Consider the following 15916-nt stretch of genomic DNA (forward strand, 5'->3'; position numbering starts at 1 on the left):
TCCATTGATTTATCAGTTTATAGTGGGAATCAGAGAAACCTGCAGTAAAATTTATGTCTGATCTTCTAGGTACCCTTTCTCACACTCACCATTTTCTTCATTGCCACTAAAACCCAACTATTGCTTTGCAATCTTTAGAAGGGTCCCGACCCAAACATCACCTATCCATTACCTTCCAGATGCTGCCTGATCCTCACATCAGTTACCCCTGCACTTTGTGTCATTTTTGGAAACCAGCATCTGCAGTTCCTTGTTTCTACATTGTTTTATATTTTTGTGGAAGAGGCTATGATGTGAGCCACTAATCAATACAATGAAACTGAAGCTTGTTAACAGTTGCTTAAGGATGATAACACAGTCACAATCTCAAGACTCATTCAAATCATCACGTAGCTCACACTGAAATTTATTTCTAAATATATAAGAAGCTGACTCGGCTTCAATGTGTAAATTCAGCTACATGGGAAACTGGTCTAAACTAGTATGGCAGATTAATCAACATAAACACAATGGCATTTCCTTTATCCTTTCAAAGATTTCGAACACTTAACAGAAAACAATAAGAGCACCAGTAGGCCAGTGATCCATCACAATAGAATCACAATTGATCTGCCCCAGATCTTGACACCTCTTCTAAGCCAGTTCCACATAGCACTCTACTACACAATCTTTCAAGAATTTATTTACCTCCCCTTTAAATATTGAATGATCAAAGTCATAACAACCTCTGGGGAACAAAACTACAAATCCACCACTCTCAGTGAGAAAAACATGTTTTACACATCTCAGTTTTCAATAATTGTACCTTATCTTCTCACTTTGTCCCCTTATTCAATACTCTCACACCAGTGAAAACATCTAAACATCTATTTTGTAATTTCTCCCTAAGATCAATGTTCACTCCCCATTCTTCTAAACTCCAAGGAAATACAGATCCAACTTTTATTTTCGCTATTCAAGTTAGGAAAATATTCTCATCCCAGGATTTGGCCTGATGAATTGCTAGATTGCTTGTAATCCTAGTCTGTCCTTTCTTATACAAGAATACCAAAACTGTGCACAATACTTCAGGTGTGGCCTCATCAACACTGTACAATGTAACAAAACTTCCCTTTGCAAAACTCCAACCACTGAGCAACCAGGCCCAATGTACTATTTACCATTTTAACTATTTCTTCAACTAATTACTACGTTTTTATGTTCATGAACAATAACATTTAGATTCCTCTGTTCTCCACTCATTTTCAGTCCTTCTCCATTACATAGACCATCCCACTGTAAGGGTAAGACTAGGAAAAATATCTGATTTCCCTGGCTTTGAGCCAGATTCTTCCAAGTACACGTAAAAATATTTGTAACACCAGTTGCTCAAGCAGTGTAATTGAGATAGAGAGAGTTCCTGTGTAGGAAGGAACTGCAGATGCTGGTTTACCCCAAATATAGATACAAAGTGCTGGAGTAACTCAGCGGGACAGGCAGCATCTCTGGAGAGAAGGAATGGGAAATGGTTCGGGTCGAGACCCTTCTTCAGTCTGAGAGCGGGTAAGGGAAATGAGAGATATAGACGATGATGTAAATATATACAGAACAAATGAAAGAAAGATATGTAAAAAAAGTAACGATGATAAAGGAAATAGACCATTGTTAGCTGTTTGCTTGGTGAGAACGAGAAGCTGGTGTGACTTGGGTGGGGAAAGGATGGACAGAGGGCGAATGCAGGGGTTACTTCATATCTTCAACTCCTCATTATTCTCACATTGCTGTGGGCTCTATATATTTATATTGTTGGACTCCCTCAATGCAGTTAGAAAATTTGTCAGGAACCTACATTAATTGCATCTTAAACCTTAACTGAGATAATGTATAGGGATCATGACAGCGGGCAAAATACCCTCATGACCCAACCCAGCTGGAGTGCTGTGCACAGTTCTGGTCGCCCTGCTACAGGAAACATGTCATACTTGAAATCAATTCCTTACACTCTCTTTAAAACTATAAAACTAAGTATGTTATGAATGCATTAATAGAGCAGTAGTGTCATCATTAGGCTATGCAATTTCGTAACTTCTCTGTTTGAAGTAAATTTAAAATAGCTTTCAAAGTTAATGTATGCTGAAATTGGGTTAAGACATGGAGAGAAGGGGCACTGACCTCAACAAACCATAAAGCAAGTTACAGATTGAACACTTTTAATTATGTTGTAGCATTGAACAAAGAAAACTAGCTTTTTCTTCGACCCTGTTTAAAATTGAAAACAAATAAGTTGTTATAAAACTAGAAGTTCCCTATTGACCATATTTCCATGTAAACAATGCCACCATTCTACCAAATGTTTTGGTCAAGAAACACTTAATTTCTTGCACTAATGCATCATTTTCCATTGTTAGCATTCAATTTGCACAAAATTTGTCTTATGCTGTTAACAAGAATCTCATTATTTTTTAACACCTATTTGATTTTTGTTAATGCATTTTTTTTATTTGCAGAGGTCACTTGATAAATCGGTAAGTGGTGATGTCACCAGCGATATTAGTTTCTGAGCATAGTAGGGAAGTTGAAGATAATAATTCTAAACTATCAGGATTTTGCATATTGTTAGGATCCTTTCAACTCAACATAAATTGACATGGCAGAAAACAGGAAATGAATTTACCTTCCTTGAAATTTTTTACTGAGAAACCTTATTACCACATCATAACTTGTGAATGTATTACAATTTAATTTTAAATGAATGTGCATGCCAGCAGAGACGGCAAAACAGATTCAGTCTATTCTTCATAAACACCTTAATTTACTGCAGTAATGCAAAATGAAATCTTCCGCTTCCAGTGAGTCATAAAGTCATCGAGCTATACAGCACGGCAATGGACATGCCTTTCAGCACAACTTGGCCATGCCACCCACGTTACTAAACCGATTGAGTTTGCCTGGTCCATATCAAACCAATCAGCGATGATACAAATATCACTGTCAGGGGCCTCGCAATTTCTTCCCGAAATTCCCACAATGTCCCAGGACATACTTCATCAGATCCCAGGGATTTATACAGCCCATTGCATTTTAAGATCCTCTTCTGTAAAGTGGACTCTCTTCAAGACACCACTATTTATGTCACAGAGTTCCCGAATATCCATGTCCTTCTCCACGGTAAATACAAATGAGAAATATTCACTTAACATCTTTCCCTTCTGCTGTGGCTCCGCTACATACCTAGATGACCTGGTTGATCTTTAAGGAACCCTATTTTTCCTTTTGTTTCGCTATTGCCCTCCATATACTTGTGGAATCTCTTTGCATTCTTCTTTATCTTATTTGGCAGAGTAATTTTAGGTCCCTTTTTGACCTTGTGAATTCCCTACATGTATCCCTACACTCCTTATATTGTTCAAGGGATTCATTTGATCCCAGTTGTCTATACTTGATATACGACTTCTTCTTGACCAAAGCCTCAAAATCTCTCACCATTCTGGGTTCTCTACTCCTGCCAGCCTTGCCCTTCACTCTTTTCATAAGGATATGGAATAATTTAAGGAAAATATTCATTGTGAAGCTGCAAGCGTGCCCAAGGACATACAGCAACATTGGCAGAAACCTGGGACCAGTTGCCCATATGAATCTTGGTTGATTACTTAATTTGGCATGCCCACCACAGGAAATAAGAAAACAAAAACAGTTCCATTGGAAACAATGTTTTTTTTTTCAATTTTGAAGACAATTCTTCCTCTGAAACAAAATGAAATTTAACAAAGCTATAAAAGCTCTAACAGATTTCCTCTTTCTTATAATTCAAATCACTTTTACCCAAATTCATAATTCCTCATTTAAGGGAATGACAAGCAAAATATTGATTTACCATTTATGAAAATGAAGGAAACACAATCAGAAAATTTCATTCATTTTATCTAAGGAAAGAAATAAGATTTTAATATAAAATTATAATTAAGGCACTGATTCCTCACACTGCAACTTTTAAATATATTAGTGCGAATTCACCCAAATGTATGACGTAGTCAAGAATAAAATGGTGTGTAGTTAATACAATGTTTTAATAATGTAATCTTTAGATATCTTCCCTGCAGTCTTAAGGCAAAGTACTAATCAAGGTAGTAGTAAGGCACTTGGTTCCTGAAGCCTCTTCTGTCATTTAAGTATAGTCATGGCTGATCTATACTTGCATCAACTATTCTATGCCAGTTCCCCGTAGCCCACAATTCTTAGATTTTTCAAATATTTACTTATCCCCACCTGAAAACCATCTAATAATCTGGCCGACATCTCAATCTGGGACTGAAAATTCCAGAGATTCATACCCTCCGAGAGATGAAATATAAATTGATTAAAAATGCACTATTTAAATGAAACCCAGCAATATTTTCATATTCAGCAGAGCCAACAAAAATACACACATATTTCTGTTTAGAAGACACCACCAATAGGAATGTAAGTAAGAGAGTTAGAAAAAGAATGATGTGCTAATATTAAATTACTATCTTTGGTCACAGCCATTACTTTGATTTAAACTCAATTAAAGAGGGTTTCTGTACCAGTCAATTTAAGTGTTGCAGTGTAAGCATAAATGTACACAAACCTGCTAAATAGTTAGTCACTGTTGTTTCAATAGCACAATAATAAAGGCCTAAAAATTACTCTAAGCAATTTCATACAGATGGATAACCATTCATATCAAATGTGTCTCAGTGCTACTTAGCCACAGCGAATCATTCGGCTGATGTTAATTAAAATATCAGATAAAAGAAACATAGGACATGCAGTTTTACATTCAAGTAATAACATTCTATTCAGTGTAATCTAAAACTAGCTCAGATGCTACAGGGGTATGCGGGTTTATGTGAGGTCCCTGTCATCTTGGCTTCTCACCAGACCTGGGAAAAATGTTTGTGTAATAAAAATGATAGTAGCAGATCAGAGAGTAGAGAGGGGTGTCATATAGGGTAACTGGACAAATGGGCCTAAAAGGGAATGGGAATTAAAAGACCTAACCTGACTACAAAAAAAGGAACATTTAAAAATGACCTTGCACAGTCATGTCTAATATCAATGCACAGTGAATGTGCACTTTCAATTTTACCCATCCACAATCTACTGTAAATATTCCACTTCCCTCTGGAAATAATGCACAGCATTCCACCATGCAATATCACCTAGCTTCACTCTATCGGGAACCCTGTCAGACAAAACACTACCCTTTCCATTTCACAGTTCTGGGAAATGACAACAAAAGACGTGCTACCTCCAAGGACGACAGATAACTTTTATGCAAGGCTGGATCTTGGCACATGAGGGGACATCATGTATCATGTATATGAAGAAGAGTCTCGGACCTGAAATGTCACCTATTCCTTCGCTCCATAGATGCTGCCTCACCCGCTGAGTTTCTCCAGCATTTTTTGTCTAACTTCGATTTTTTCAGCATCTGCAGTTCTTTCTTAAACATGTATCTGTACACTGTGGATGGCTCAATAGCAATCATGTATAGTTTTTGCACTGACTGGTTGGCTCACAACAAAAGCTTTTCACTGTATATCAGTACACGTGTCAATAAACTAAACTAAACTAAAACCTCCTCTGAGCACAAAACATGTGTGCCATAATAGTTGGAAATTTCATTCTGATTCTTTAACTATAACCTTGGAGAAGAAATTCTATCTTAGTCTACCTTCAGTACAGAAATCAATCATGGCTTTAATAAATACTTTAAAAAAGTCAACGAATTTTAAGAGTTTATTTTCCAATACGTACCAAGCAATGATCACACTGTCTTCCTGCAACATTGTCTTTGCACTCGCATTGCCCAGTCTGCTTGTCGCACAAGTTAGCAACTGATCCATTGGCATGGCATTTACAGGCTGGAAATAAAGAGGAATAATTTACAAGATGAATTAACATCGTAAAATTATTTTCTCATAATTATGTTCAAGTAGTAAATTTTCATAATTTATGTTGTCATAAACATATCGAAGTTCAAATACTATTGCGCAAAGTCCTTCTAATTATGCAGATTGTGTCACCCTTGTACTAAGGATAAGGTCAAAACACTTATACAAATGAGTGAAAATGGCATTTCAATGAAACATGCAGCATCTCTGACCAGGTTTTGCTGCAGCATTTGTATCGTTAGAAAGTGACGTCTAGTACATGAGATCAATCAAAAATTAATTTGGTGGTCTAAGAATCATAAAAGCTGGAAGTATGTAACCACTAAGCAGCCTAGGACTAGGCATTTGAAATTATACACATTATGTTTTTCCAGAGTTTATGATGGATAATCATGATCAAGGACCAAAAGGCTGACTTCTGACCCGTTTTCTACCATGGCAGCAGAAAATGACTGTTTAAAAGGTTTATTGTGGATTAAGATAATCTTCTGACCACTATACTTTGCACAACTTTCTGACATTATCAAGAGAAACAATTATGACCCTCCTGTAACAAGAACTGTTTACAAGAACTGTAAAAAGAACCATCACTTTGATAGTAACCTTATCAATATTGTGAAGTTAGTAAATGAAAAAGGCTCACATTGACTTAATCAAGTCACAGCATCCTCATGGCCTGGTCAATGTAATCATATCTTATAGATGATGTCAACATGGAAAAACAGCTCCATGGGATATAGTGAGGGTGTTGAGGAGTTACAGAGAAAAGACACAAAATTCATTCCACAGCCTCTGTTTTTGACAGGCTGCAACTCATTGGTATGTTTCTACAGTATTGCTCCTATGCTTTGGAAATCCTTTGTAAATTATAACCTCGTAAAAATTATTCCTCAGAGTACTTCATTTAAAAATATAATTGCGTTTGAACTGCTTGATTAGCAAGGAGCTCCTCCTTGGCTGGGAGGGTGTACCAACCACTTGAAATAGTGATTATTGACAGCTAAAACCCATACAGAAGAGATTAAGGTAGTGAAATAAATTAGTCTTTGAAATATAGGTCGATACCGTATAATCTCCCAAGAGTTGGGGACTAGTAGATTCTTTTAACAGATAGAGCTTAACATCTTGATTTAAGATTAGGACTGGAGAAATGTATATTTAATATCATCACAAGTTATAATCAGAAATTTGAAACTAAATAGGAAATGTGGCGTGCACATGTGTGGTTTAAGAGGTGCTAAGAAACATAATCATATGTATTTTAGCCTTAAACATTCATAATCCAGAGAAGATCTATGGAAACCACTGATTCTCAAACTAGAGACACAAAGAACTGCAGATGGTGGAATCTTGCATCAAACACATAGCCAGTAGGCCAGGCAGTATTTCTACAGGACATGGATCGGTGACATTTTGGGTCAGGACCCTTCTTCAGAGTAGAACAATGTCTCAAACTATGTTGGCGACAAACATATGCCAGCTGAGAAGTTAAGTTGGAAAAAAAATGAGGGACTTAAGTGTTACATGCAGAAATTTCTCTTTGCCACGAATAATGACGCATGTTTATTGGCAATGAAGGATGAAACGCAGGAAGTGCAAGTTTAATTGTAGGGTCTCAACTAACATAGATCTTAAGGTCAGGCATTATATTTAATAAACTCAACTGAAATTTGAATAAAGTGATATTCAATGTAATATAATAAATATGCACAAATCTAACTTATCCACCTCCCTACCCAAGTGGATATGCATTTAAGCTTATGCACTTTCAAAATCTTTTCATTGCCATCCACAAGTAACTTTTATTTCCACACATGTAAATGTAATTTGGTTTACTTCAGCTTAGTTTTAATTAGGTTTGAGTTTCCTGCACGATTATCATGCTGCTCCATTGCTGGACTTAAATGGCGGAGTTCATCACTATTGGGATTCAATTTCTTTCTCAGAAAGCAGGCCTCAGAAATATGCCAGCAGAGATGGCAATTAAAAATGCAAGAAAGAAGGCACTAAGAAAATAATAATAGGATTGGACAGTCCACGTGGATTTGTGAAAGAGAAATCACGTTTGACAAATCCATTTGAGCATTTCGTTTTGACACAATCAACATAATATGGGTGACCCAGTGAATGCAGTGCATTTGATCTAACTATAGTAGATCTAGTCTATCCCCTCTTAATTGTTCTTGTGTATCGCCCACCAAAAATGCATAAGGACATTATCACCCAATTTGCTGATCTTATCTCCAGCCTTTTACCCAAATTTGACAGAGTCTTGATTCTTGGTTGTAGATTGATGGTGCATTGATGGCTCACAATTACACACAAGCCACCACCACTAACTCCACCCTTCTATAACATTCATGTCTGCTGTCCTACTAAGCCTCTGGTGAGTGAATTTATGCACCTGGTTGAGTCCTTCAATCTGACTCTACTTACTACTGGACCCACTCACATGCTTGGCCATACACTGGACCTGGTGCAATCGTCCGGTCTCCCAATTTGTAATATAGAAATTATTGATGCTTGTCTGTCAGATCATAGTGCAATTATATTTGATGCATCTCTGCCTTTCTCTCCCTCAAAATCTCATCTCCCTCTTCGCTAATCCCGCTACATAAACTCATTGATTGCCAGTAAGTTCTCTGAGGCTCTCATAGCTGCTCCCGACATCTGCACCATCGAGGCTTCTCCCCATCAACTCAGCACTGACGACCTAATTTCTTTATTCAATACCACTTGCTCTTCCATCCTTCGGTTGCTCCTCTCAAAATGAAAAAGCCTAAGCCTAAAGGTTGGCTCAATGACACTACCAGAGCCCTAAGAAGAGAGCGCAGAAAATCTGAACGGAAGTATAAATGTGATAAGCTTCAAATTTCCTTCGAACTTCTGAGAAGCAATCTTCGCAAATACCAGGAAGTAGTAAAGTCTGCGAGAACACAATACTTCTCCAACCTTATTTCCAAAAACATTCAAAATTCCAAGGTCCTATTTAGTACTATTACCTCTGTCATATGTCCCGCCCCCAATACCAGCTTAGCTGGGTCCCCTGCCAAGTGCGAAGAATTCTCTACTTTTTTCACCAGTAAAGTTGGGAACATCAGAACTAATATTTCCCCTCTCACCCATGACCTAGCTGCCTTTTTGGTCTGTTCTTCTAAATTAGACTGCTTCCAACCCGTTACTCTATCCTCCCTAATAAAGCTTGTCTCCACAATGCAACCTGCCCCCTTGACGTTGTCCTCATTGCCCTTCCGAATCATGTCTTTGCAATAGTCGGTCCCAGTATCCTCTCTATCATCAACAGGTCTCTGGCCACTGGCACTGTTCCAACCTATTTCAAGCATGTGCTTGTCGAGCCACTCCTGAAAACACCTAACCTAAACCCCACCTTGCCTAGTAACTACAGACCTATTTCCAAACTGCCTTTCCTTGCAAAAGTCCTTGAAAAGATCATTCTAGACGAACTCATTGTGCCTTATCTACACAAAAATTCCATCCTGGAAAGTTCTAGGTTTCAGGGCCCACCACAGCACAGAGTCTGCCTTGTTGAAGGTACACAACGACCTCATCTCGCCATCGACTCCAGCAACTGCACAATCCTGCTCCTTCTCGACCTCAGCGCAGCGTTTGATACAGTGGACCATACCATCCTAATTGACCACCTCCGGTATGCGGTTGGTGTTGATGTCATTGCCCTGAGCTAGTTTGTTTCCTACCTAAAAAACAGGATTTTCTCTACCAACATAGGCAACTTTTTCTCTTCCCCAGCTAGCCTTTATTGCGGGGTTCCACAAGGCTCCGTCCTTGGCCCCATTCTCTTCTCTCTCTACATGCTCCCCCTCAACCAAGTCATTCAAAGGCATGGCATTTCTTTCCACTGCTAAGCAGATGATACACAGCTCTATATCCCCCTGAAACCCAACAACCGGTCAAATTTAAACAGCCTCATGCACTGCCTCGATGATGTAAAATGCTGAATTGCTCAGAACATCCTCCAACTTAATGAGAGCAAGTCTGAGGTCACCCTACTCGGCCCTTCCGACCCCATCAAAACGCTAACAGGCAGCCTTGGAAGCCTAACCTCCTTAGTCAAACTGCACGTCAAAAACCTTGACGTGATATTTGACTCAGCATTAAAGTTTGACAAGTAAGTCAACTCTGTGGTAAAAGCTGGTTTCTTCCAGTTTCGTACAATAGCTAAAATCAAATAATTCCTCAAATTCGACAACCTTGAAAGAATCATCCATACATTCATCTTTTCCTGCCTTGACTACTGCAACTCCCTTTACATTGGCATCAGCCAATCATCCCTGTCCCGTCTGCAATTGGTCCAAAACGCAGCAGCAAGACTTCTGACGGGTACCCGTAAAAGGGACCACATCACCCCGATCCTAGCCTCTCTCCACTGGCTCCCAGTATGGTATAGAATTAACTTCAAGCTCCTTTTATACATTTACAAAGCCCTTAACGGGCTTGCCCCACCCTATATCAAAAATCTTCTAACCAACTATTCTCCCTCCAGGTCGCTCAGGTCGGCCGACTTGGGGCTACTGACTATCCCGCGGTCTAGGTTTAAGCTCAGGGGCGACCGCGCTTTTGCGGTTGCAGCACCTAAACTGTGAAACAGCATCCCGCTCCTCATCAGAACTGCACCCACCATTGACTCCTTTAAGTCAAGACTCAAAACCTATTTCTACACCCAAACGTTTTTGAGCCCCGCTGAGGGGGCGCTGTAAACATTTTATTAATGTATCGTTAGGTCTGTCTACCATTGTTTGTATCAAATTTAGTACCTACACTGATGTGAAGCACTTTGGTCAACGTGAGTTGTTTCTAAACGTGCTATACAAATAAATCTATTATTATTATTAATTGAGAGGCGGTGACAAATAGTGCAGCGGGGATTATTGTTGGAGCTCCAGCTCTGCATAGAACTTGGATGAGAGAAACATTTATGATATATCCAAGTCTGCTGATGATATAAGGTTGGATAGCAGTTCTGTTTGTCAGAGGATGGAGAAAGATTTCAGAGGGATATATCGTGGATGAGGGTATAGCAGATGGAATATAATGTGGAAAAATGTGAGAAAAATAATATGCTTGCCTTAATGAAAGATATTTTGAGTACAAGAGTAAAGACATCATCCTGCAATTATATGGGGTCCCAGTGAGAATGCATCTAGAATATTGTGCATAGATTTGGTTGCCCCACTGAAGGAAGGTTACATTTCTGAAGAACTCAGTAGAAGTTCACCAGATCCCTGGCAGGGGGAATTTCTCTATCAGAGAGATACCACAAAATTAATCTAAAATCTCTGGTGATCATAAGTTTGAGAGATAATGTCTCCCAGTAAGGTCGACACAAGGATCTACCATGTGACCATAGAAACATAGAAACAAAGAAAACAGGTGCAGGAGTAGGCCATTCGGCCCTTCAAGCCTGCACCGCCATTCAATATGATCATGGCTGATCATCCAACTCAGTATCCTGTACCTGCCTTCTCTCCATACCCCCTGATCCCTTTAGCCACAAGGGCCACATCTAACTCCTTCTTAAATATAGCCAATGAACTGGCCTCAACTACCTTCTGCGGCAGAGAATTCCAGAGATTCAACACTCTCTGTGTGAAAAAAGTTTTCCTCATCTCGGTCCTAAAAGATTTCCCCCTTATCCTTAAACTATGACCCCTTGTTCTGGACTTCCCCAACATCGAGAACAATCTTCCTGCATCTAGCCTGTCCAACCCCTTAAGAATTTTGTAAGTTTCTATAAGAACCCCCCCTCAATCTTCTAAATTCTAGCGGGTACAAACCGAGTCTATCCAGTCTTTCTTCATATGAAAGTCCTGACATCCCAGGAATCAGTCTGGTGAACCTTCTCTGTATTCCCTCTATGGCAAGAATGTCTTTCCTCAGATTAGGAGACCAAAACTGTACACAATACTCCAGGTGTGGTCTCACCAAGACCCTGTACAACTGCAATAGAACCTCCCTGCTCCTATACTCAAATCCTTTTGCTATGAATGCTAACATACCATTCGCCTTTTTCACTGCCTGCTGCACCTGCATGCCTACTTTTAATGACTGGTGTACCATGACACCCAGGTCTCGTTGCATCTCCCCCTTTCCTAATCGGCCACCATTCAGATAATAATCTACTTTCCTGTTTTTGCCACCAAAGTGGATAATCTCACATTTATTCACATTATACTGCATCTGCCATGCATTTGCCCACTCACCCAGCCTATCCAATTCACCTTGCAGCCTCCTAGCATCCTCCTCACAGCTAACACTGCCCCCCAGCTTCGTGTCATCCGCAAACTTGGAGATGTTGCATTCAATTCCCTCGTCCAAATCATTAATATATATTGTAAATAGCTGGGGTCCCAGAACTGAGCCTTGCGGTACCCCACTAGTCACTGCCTGCCATTGGGAAAAGGACCCGTTCACTCCTACTCTTTGCTTCCTGTCTGCCAACCAGTTCTCTATCCACATCAATACTGAACCCCCAATACCGTGTGCTTTAAGTTTGTATACTAATCTCTTATGTGGGACCTTGTCGAATGCCTTCTGAAAGTCCAGATATAACACATCCACTGGTTCTCCCTTATCCACTCTACTAGTTACATCCTCGAAAAATTCTATAAGATTCGTCAGACATGATTTACCTTTCATAAATCCATGCTGACTTTGTCCAATGATTTCACCACTTTCCAAATGTGCTGCTATCCCATCTTTAATAACTGATTCTAGCAGTTTCCCCACTACCGACGTTAGACTAACTGGTCTGTAATTCCCCGTTTTCTCTCTCCCTCCCTTTTTAAAAAGTGGGGTTACATTAGCTACCCTCCAATCCTCAGGAACTACTCCAGAATCTAAAGAGTTTTGAAAAATTATCAAAAATGCATCCACTATTTCTGGGACTATTTCCTTAAGTACTCTGGGATGCAGCCTATCTGGCCCTGGGGATTTATCGGCTTTTAATCCATTCAATTTACCTAACACCACTTCCCGGCTAACCTGGATTTCACTCAGTTCCCCCATCTCATTTGACCCCCGGTCCCCTGCTATTTCCGGCAGATTATTTATGTCTTCCTTAGTGAAGACAGAACCAAAGTAGTTATTCAATTGGTCTGCCATGTCCTTGTTCCCCATGATCAATTCACCCGTTTCTGACTGCAAGGGACCTACATTTGTTTTAACTAATCTTTTTCTCTTCACATATCTATAAAAGCTTTTGCAGTCAGTTTTTATGTTCCCTGCCAGTTTTCTTTCATAATCTATTTTCCCTTTCCTAATTAAGCCCTTTGTCCTCCTCTGCTGGTCTCTGAATTTCTCCCAGTCCTCTGGTAGGCAGCTTTTTCTGGCTAATTTGTACGCTTCATCTTTTGTTTTGATACTATCCCTGATTTCCCTTGTTATCCACGGATGCACTACCTTCCCTGATTTATTTTTTTGCCAAACTGGGATGAACAATTGTTGTAGTTCATCCATGCAGTCTTTAAATGCCTTCCATTGCATATCCACCGTCAACCCATTAAGAATCAATCGCCAGTCTATCTTGGCCAATTCACGTTTCATACCCTCAAAGTTACCTTTCTTTAAGTTCAGGACCCTTGTTTCTGAATTAACGATGTCACTCTCCATCCTAATGAAGAACTCAACCATATTATGGTCACTCTTGCCCAAGGGGCCTCGCACAACAAGACTGCTAACTAACCCTTCCTCATTACTCAATACCCAGTCTAGAATAGCCTGCTCTCTCGTTGGTTCCTCTACATGTTGGTTTAGAAAACTATCCCGCATACATTCCAAGAAATCCTCTTCCTCAGCACCCTTGCCAATTTGATTCACCCAATCTATATGTAGATTAAAGTCACCCATTATAACTGTTTTACCTTTGTTGCACGCATTTCTAATTTCCTGTTTGATGCCATCCCCAACTCCACTACACTGTTAGGTGGCCTGTACACAACTCCCACTAGCGTTTTCTGCCCCTTAGTGTTTCGCAGCTCTACCCATATCGATTCCACATCCTCAAAGCTAATGTCCTTCCTTTCTATTGCGTTAATCTGCTCTCTAACCAGCAACGCTACCCCACCTCCTTTCCCTTTCTGTCTATCCCTCCTGAATATTGAATATCCCTGGATGTTCAGCTCCCAGCCTTGGTCACCCTGGAGCCATGTCTCCGTGATCCCAACTATATCATAGTCATTAATAGCTATCTGCACATTCAACTCATCCACCTTATTACGAATGCTCCTTGCATTGAGACACAAAGCCTTCAGGCTTGTTTTTACAACACTCTTACCCCTTATACTATTATGCTGAAAAGTGGCCCTTTTTGATTTTTGCCCTGGATTTGCCGGCCTGCCACTTTTACTTTTCACCTTGCTACCTATTGCTTCTACCCTCATTTCACACCCCTCTGTCTCTACGCTCACACATTTAAGAAACCCTTTCCCTTTAACTCCATCCTCCACTATCCCATTCGACACCCCACCCCCCTTATTCAGTTTAAAACCACCCGTGTAGCAGTGGCAAACCTGCCTGCCAGAATGCTGGTCCCACACCTGTTAAGATGCAATCCGTCCCTTTTGTACAGTTCCCCCTTACCCCAAAACAGATCCCAGTGATCTAAGAATCTAAATCCCTGCCCCATGCACCAGTTCCTCAGCCACACGTTCAGGTCCCGTATCTCCCTGTTCCTGCTCTCGCCAGCACGAGGAACTGGAAGCAAACCGGAGATAACAATCCTGGAGGTCCTGCTTTTCAGCATTTTTCCGAGCTCTCTAAAGTCACGCTGCAGAATATTCATCCCCTTCTTTCCGACATCGTTTGTGCCTACATGCACTACCACTTCCAGTGGTCATACCTCGGGTTAAGGAAATAGACATTCTGTACTGGCAACATTTCTTCCCATAGAGGGTAGTGAACCTTTGGAACTCTCCACTCACTAGAGTTGTGGAGGCTTAGTTGCTGAATATATTCGGGATAGAAATTGATAGATTTTTCAAAATCATAGAACCAAGGAATACAGGAAAATTACTCCATGGATAAAGATTTTGCTTGATTATATTAAATGGTGGAACAAATGTCTTTAATGTTGTGTTTTGTTTTTGTTGGTGTGCTGCGGATGGCTCGGAAAAGATGGCTGCCGGAAGTGAGAGTGAACACTGGCGCGATTAGCTGCCGCTGCTCTCTCTCCGAATTATGTATTATTGCTGTATATGTTGTTTTTGTTTCATGCTTGTTTTAACTGTAAGGTGTCCTTGAGAGACGCCCATAAATAAAATGTATTATTATTATTATTAACAAGTACAAGCGCCAGCTCCAGCTGAACGTTCTCGTAACTTTTGCATGCTTGCCTTAGTGCCCTAATTCCGAAGATGGGGAATCTTTCCTCCAAATCCAAACTTGGAATATTGATGGCAATCTGAATCCAACTCAATGTGGGTGATTGTGAAGATGTATACTGGGAGAGCCATCAGTCGCTTGCTCTATTACTGTCAAGGCTTTGCCTCTTACTTCAAAAGTCCTATTCATCTTCTTCAAGGTAAATACTGTTTATGTAGTGATCAAAATTAAACTGGTTTCTGCACTATCAGACTTGCTCTGTTCTAATAACATGGATTTCTTCCAGCTTATGTCTGCTGCATTTGACAGAATAATTTGAAACATGGAGCAATGTTCTTAGCATTTTAATGTTCATATTGTCCAGCAATTAAAATATAACAAAGGCATTTTCTTTCAAGCAGCTGCGAATCCTACTGAGATTTGAATACAATGAAATTCTAAGCAGGGGAAACATAGAAAAAGGACCAAAAAAAAGCTATTTGATTGCAACTGTTTGGCTTCTTTTGTGTTTTTATGGCAATTGAATGCTCCAAATTTCCAACAATAGAGAACTGTTACAAAGGAAAATGCACAATGGCTGTGTTCTCCTGATTTAAGGATAGCTTTCAAAATAGCAGAGAAAGAACACGATTGCAACTCTTTCTATTAAATCACGCTGTTTT

The 15916-nt window shown here is 39.9% G+C and overlaps 1 protein-coding gene across 1 annotated transcript in view; it reads right to left on the minus strand.

Annotated features, from left to right (window-relative positions):
* The window catches only part of lama2 (laminin, alpha 2), a 323797-nt gene that overhangs the window by 124114 nt on the left and 183767 nt on the right, over positions 1–15916 (minus strand). The window contains exon 20 of the mRNA XM_055636370.1: positions 5761–5867. Within this exon, the coding sequence (XP_055492345.1) occupies positions 5761–5867 (107 nt within the window). The remainder of the gene's footprint in view (positions 1–5760; positions 5868–15916) is intronic.

The sequence above is a fragment of the Leucoraja erinacea genome, chromosome 5, assembly GCF_028641065.1.
Source record: "Leucoraja erinacea ecotype New England chromosome 5, Leri_hhj_1, whole genome shotgun sequence".
In the NCBI taxonomy this organism is placed as follows: Eukaryota; Metazoa; Chordata; class Chondrichthyes; order Rajiformes; family Rajidae; genus Leucoraja; species Leucoraja erinaceus.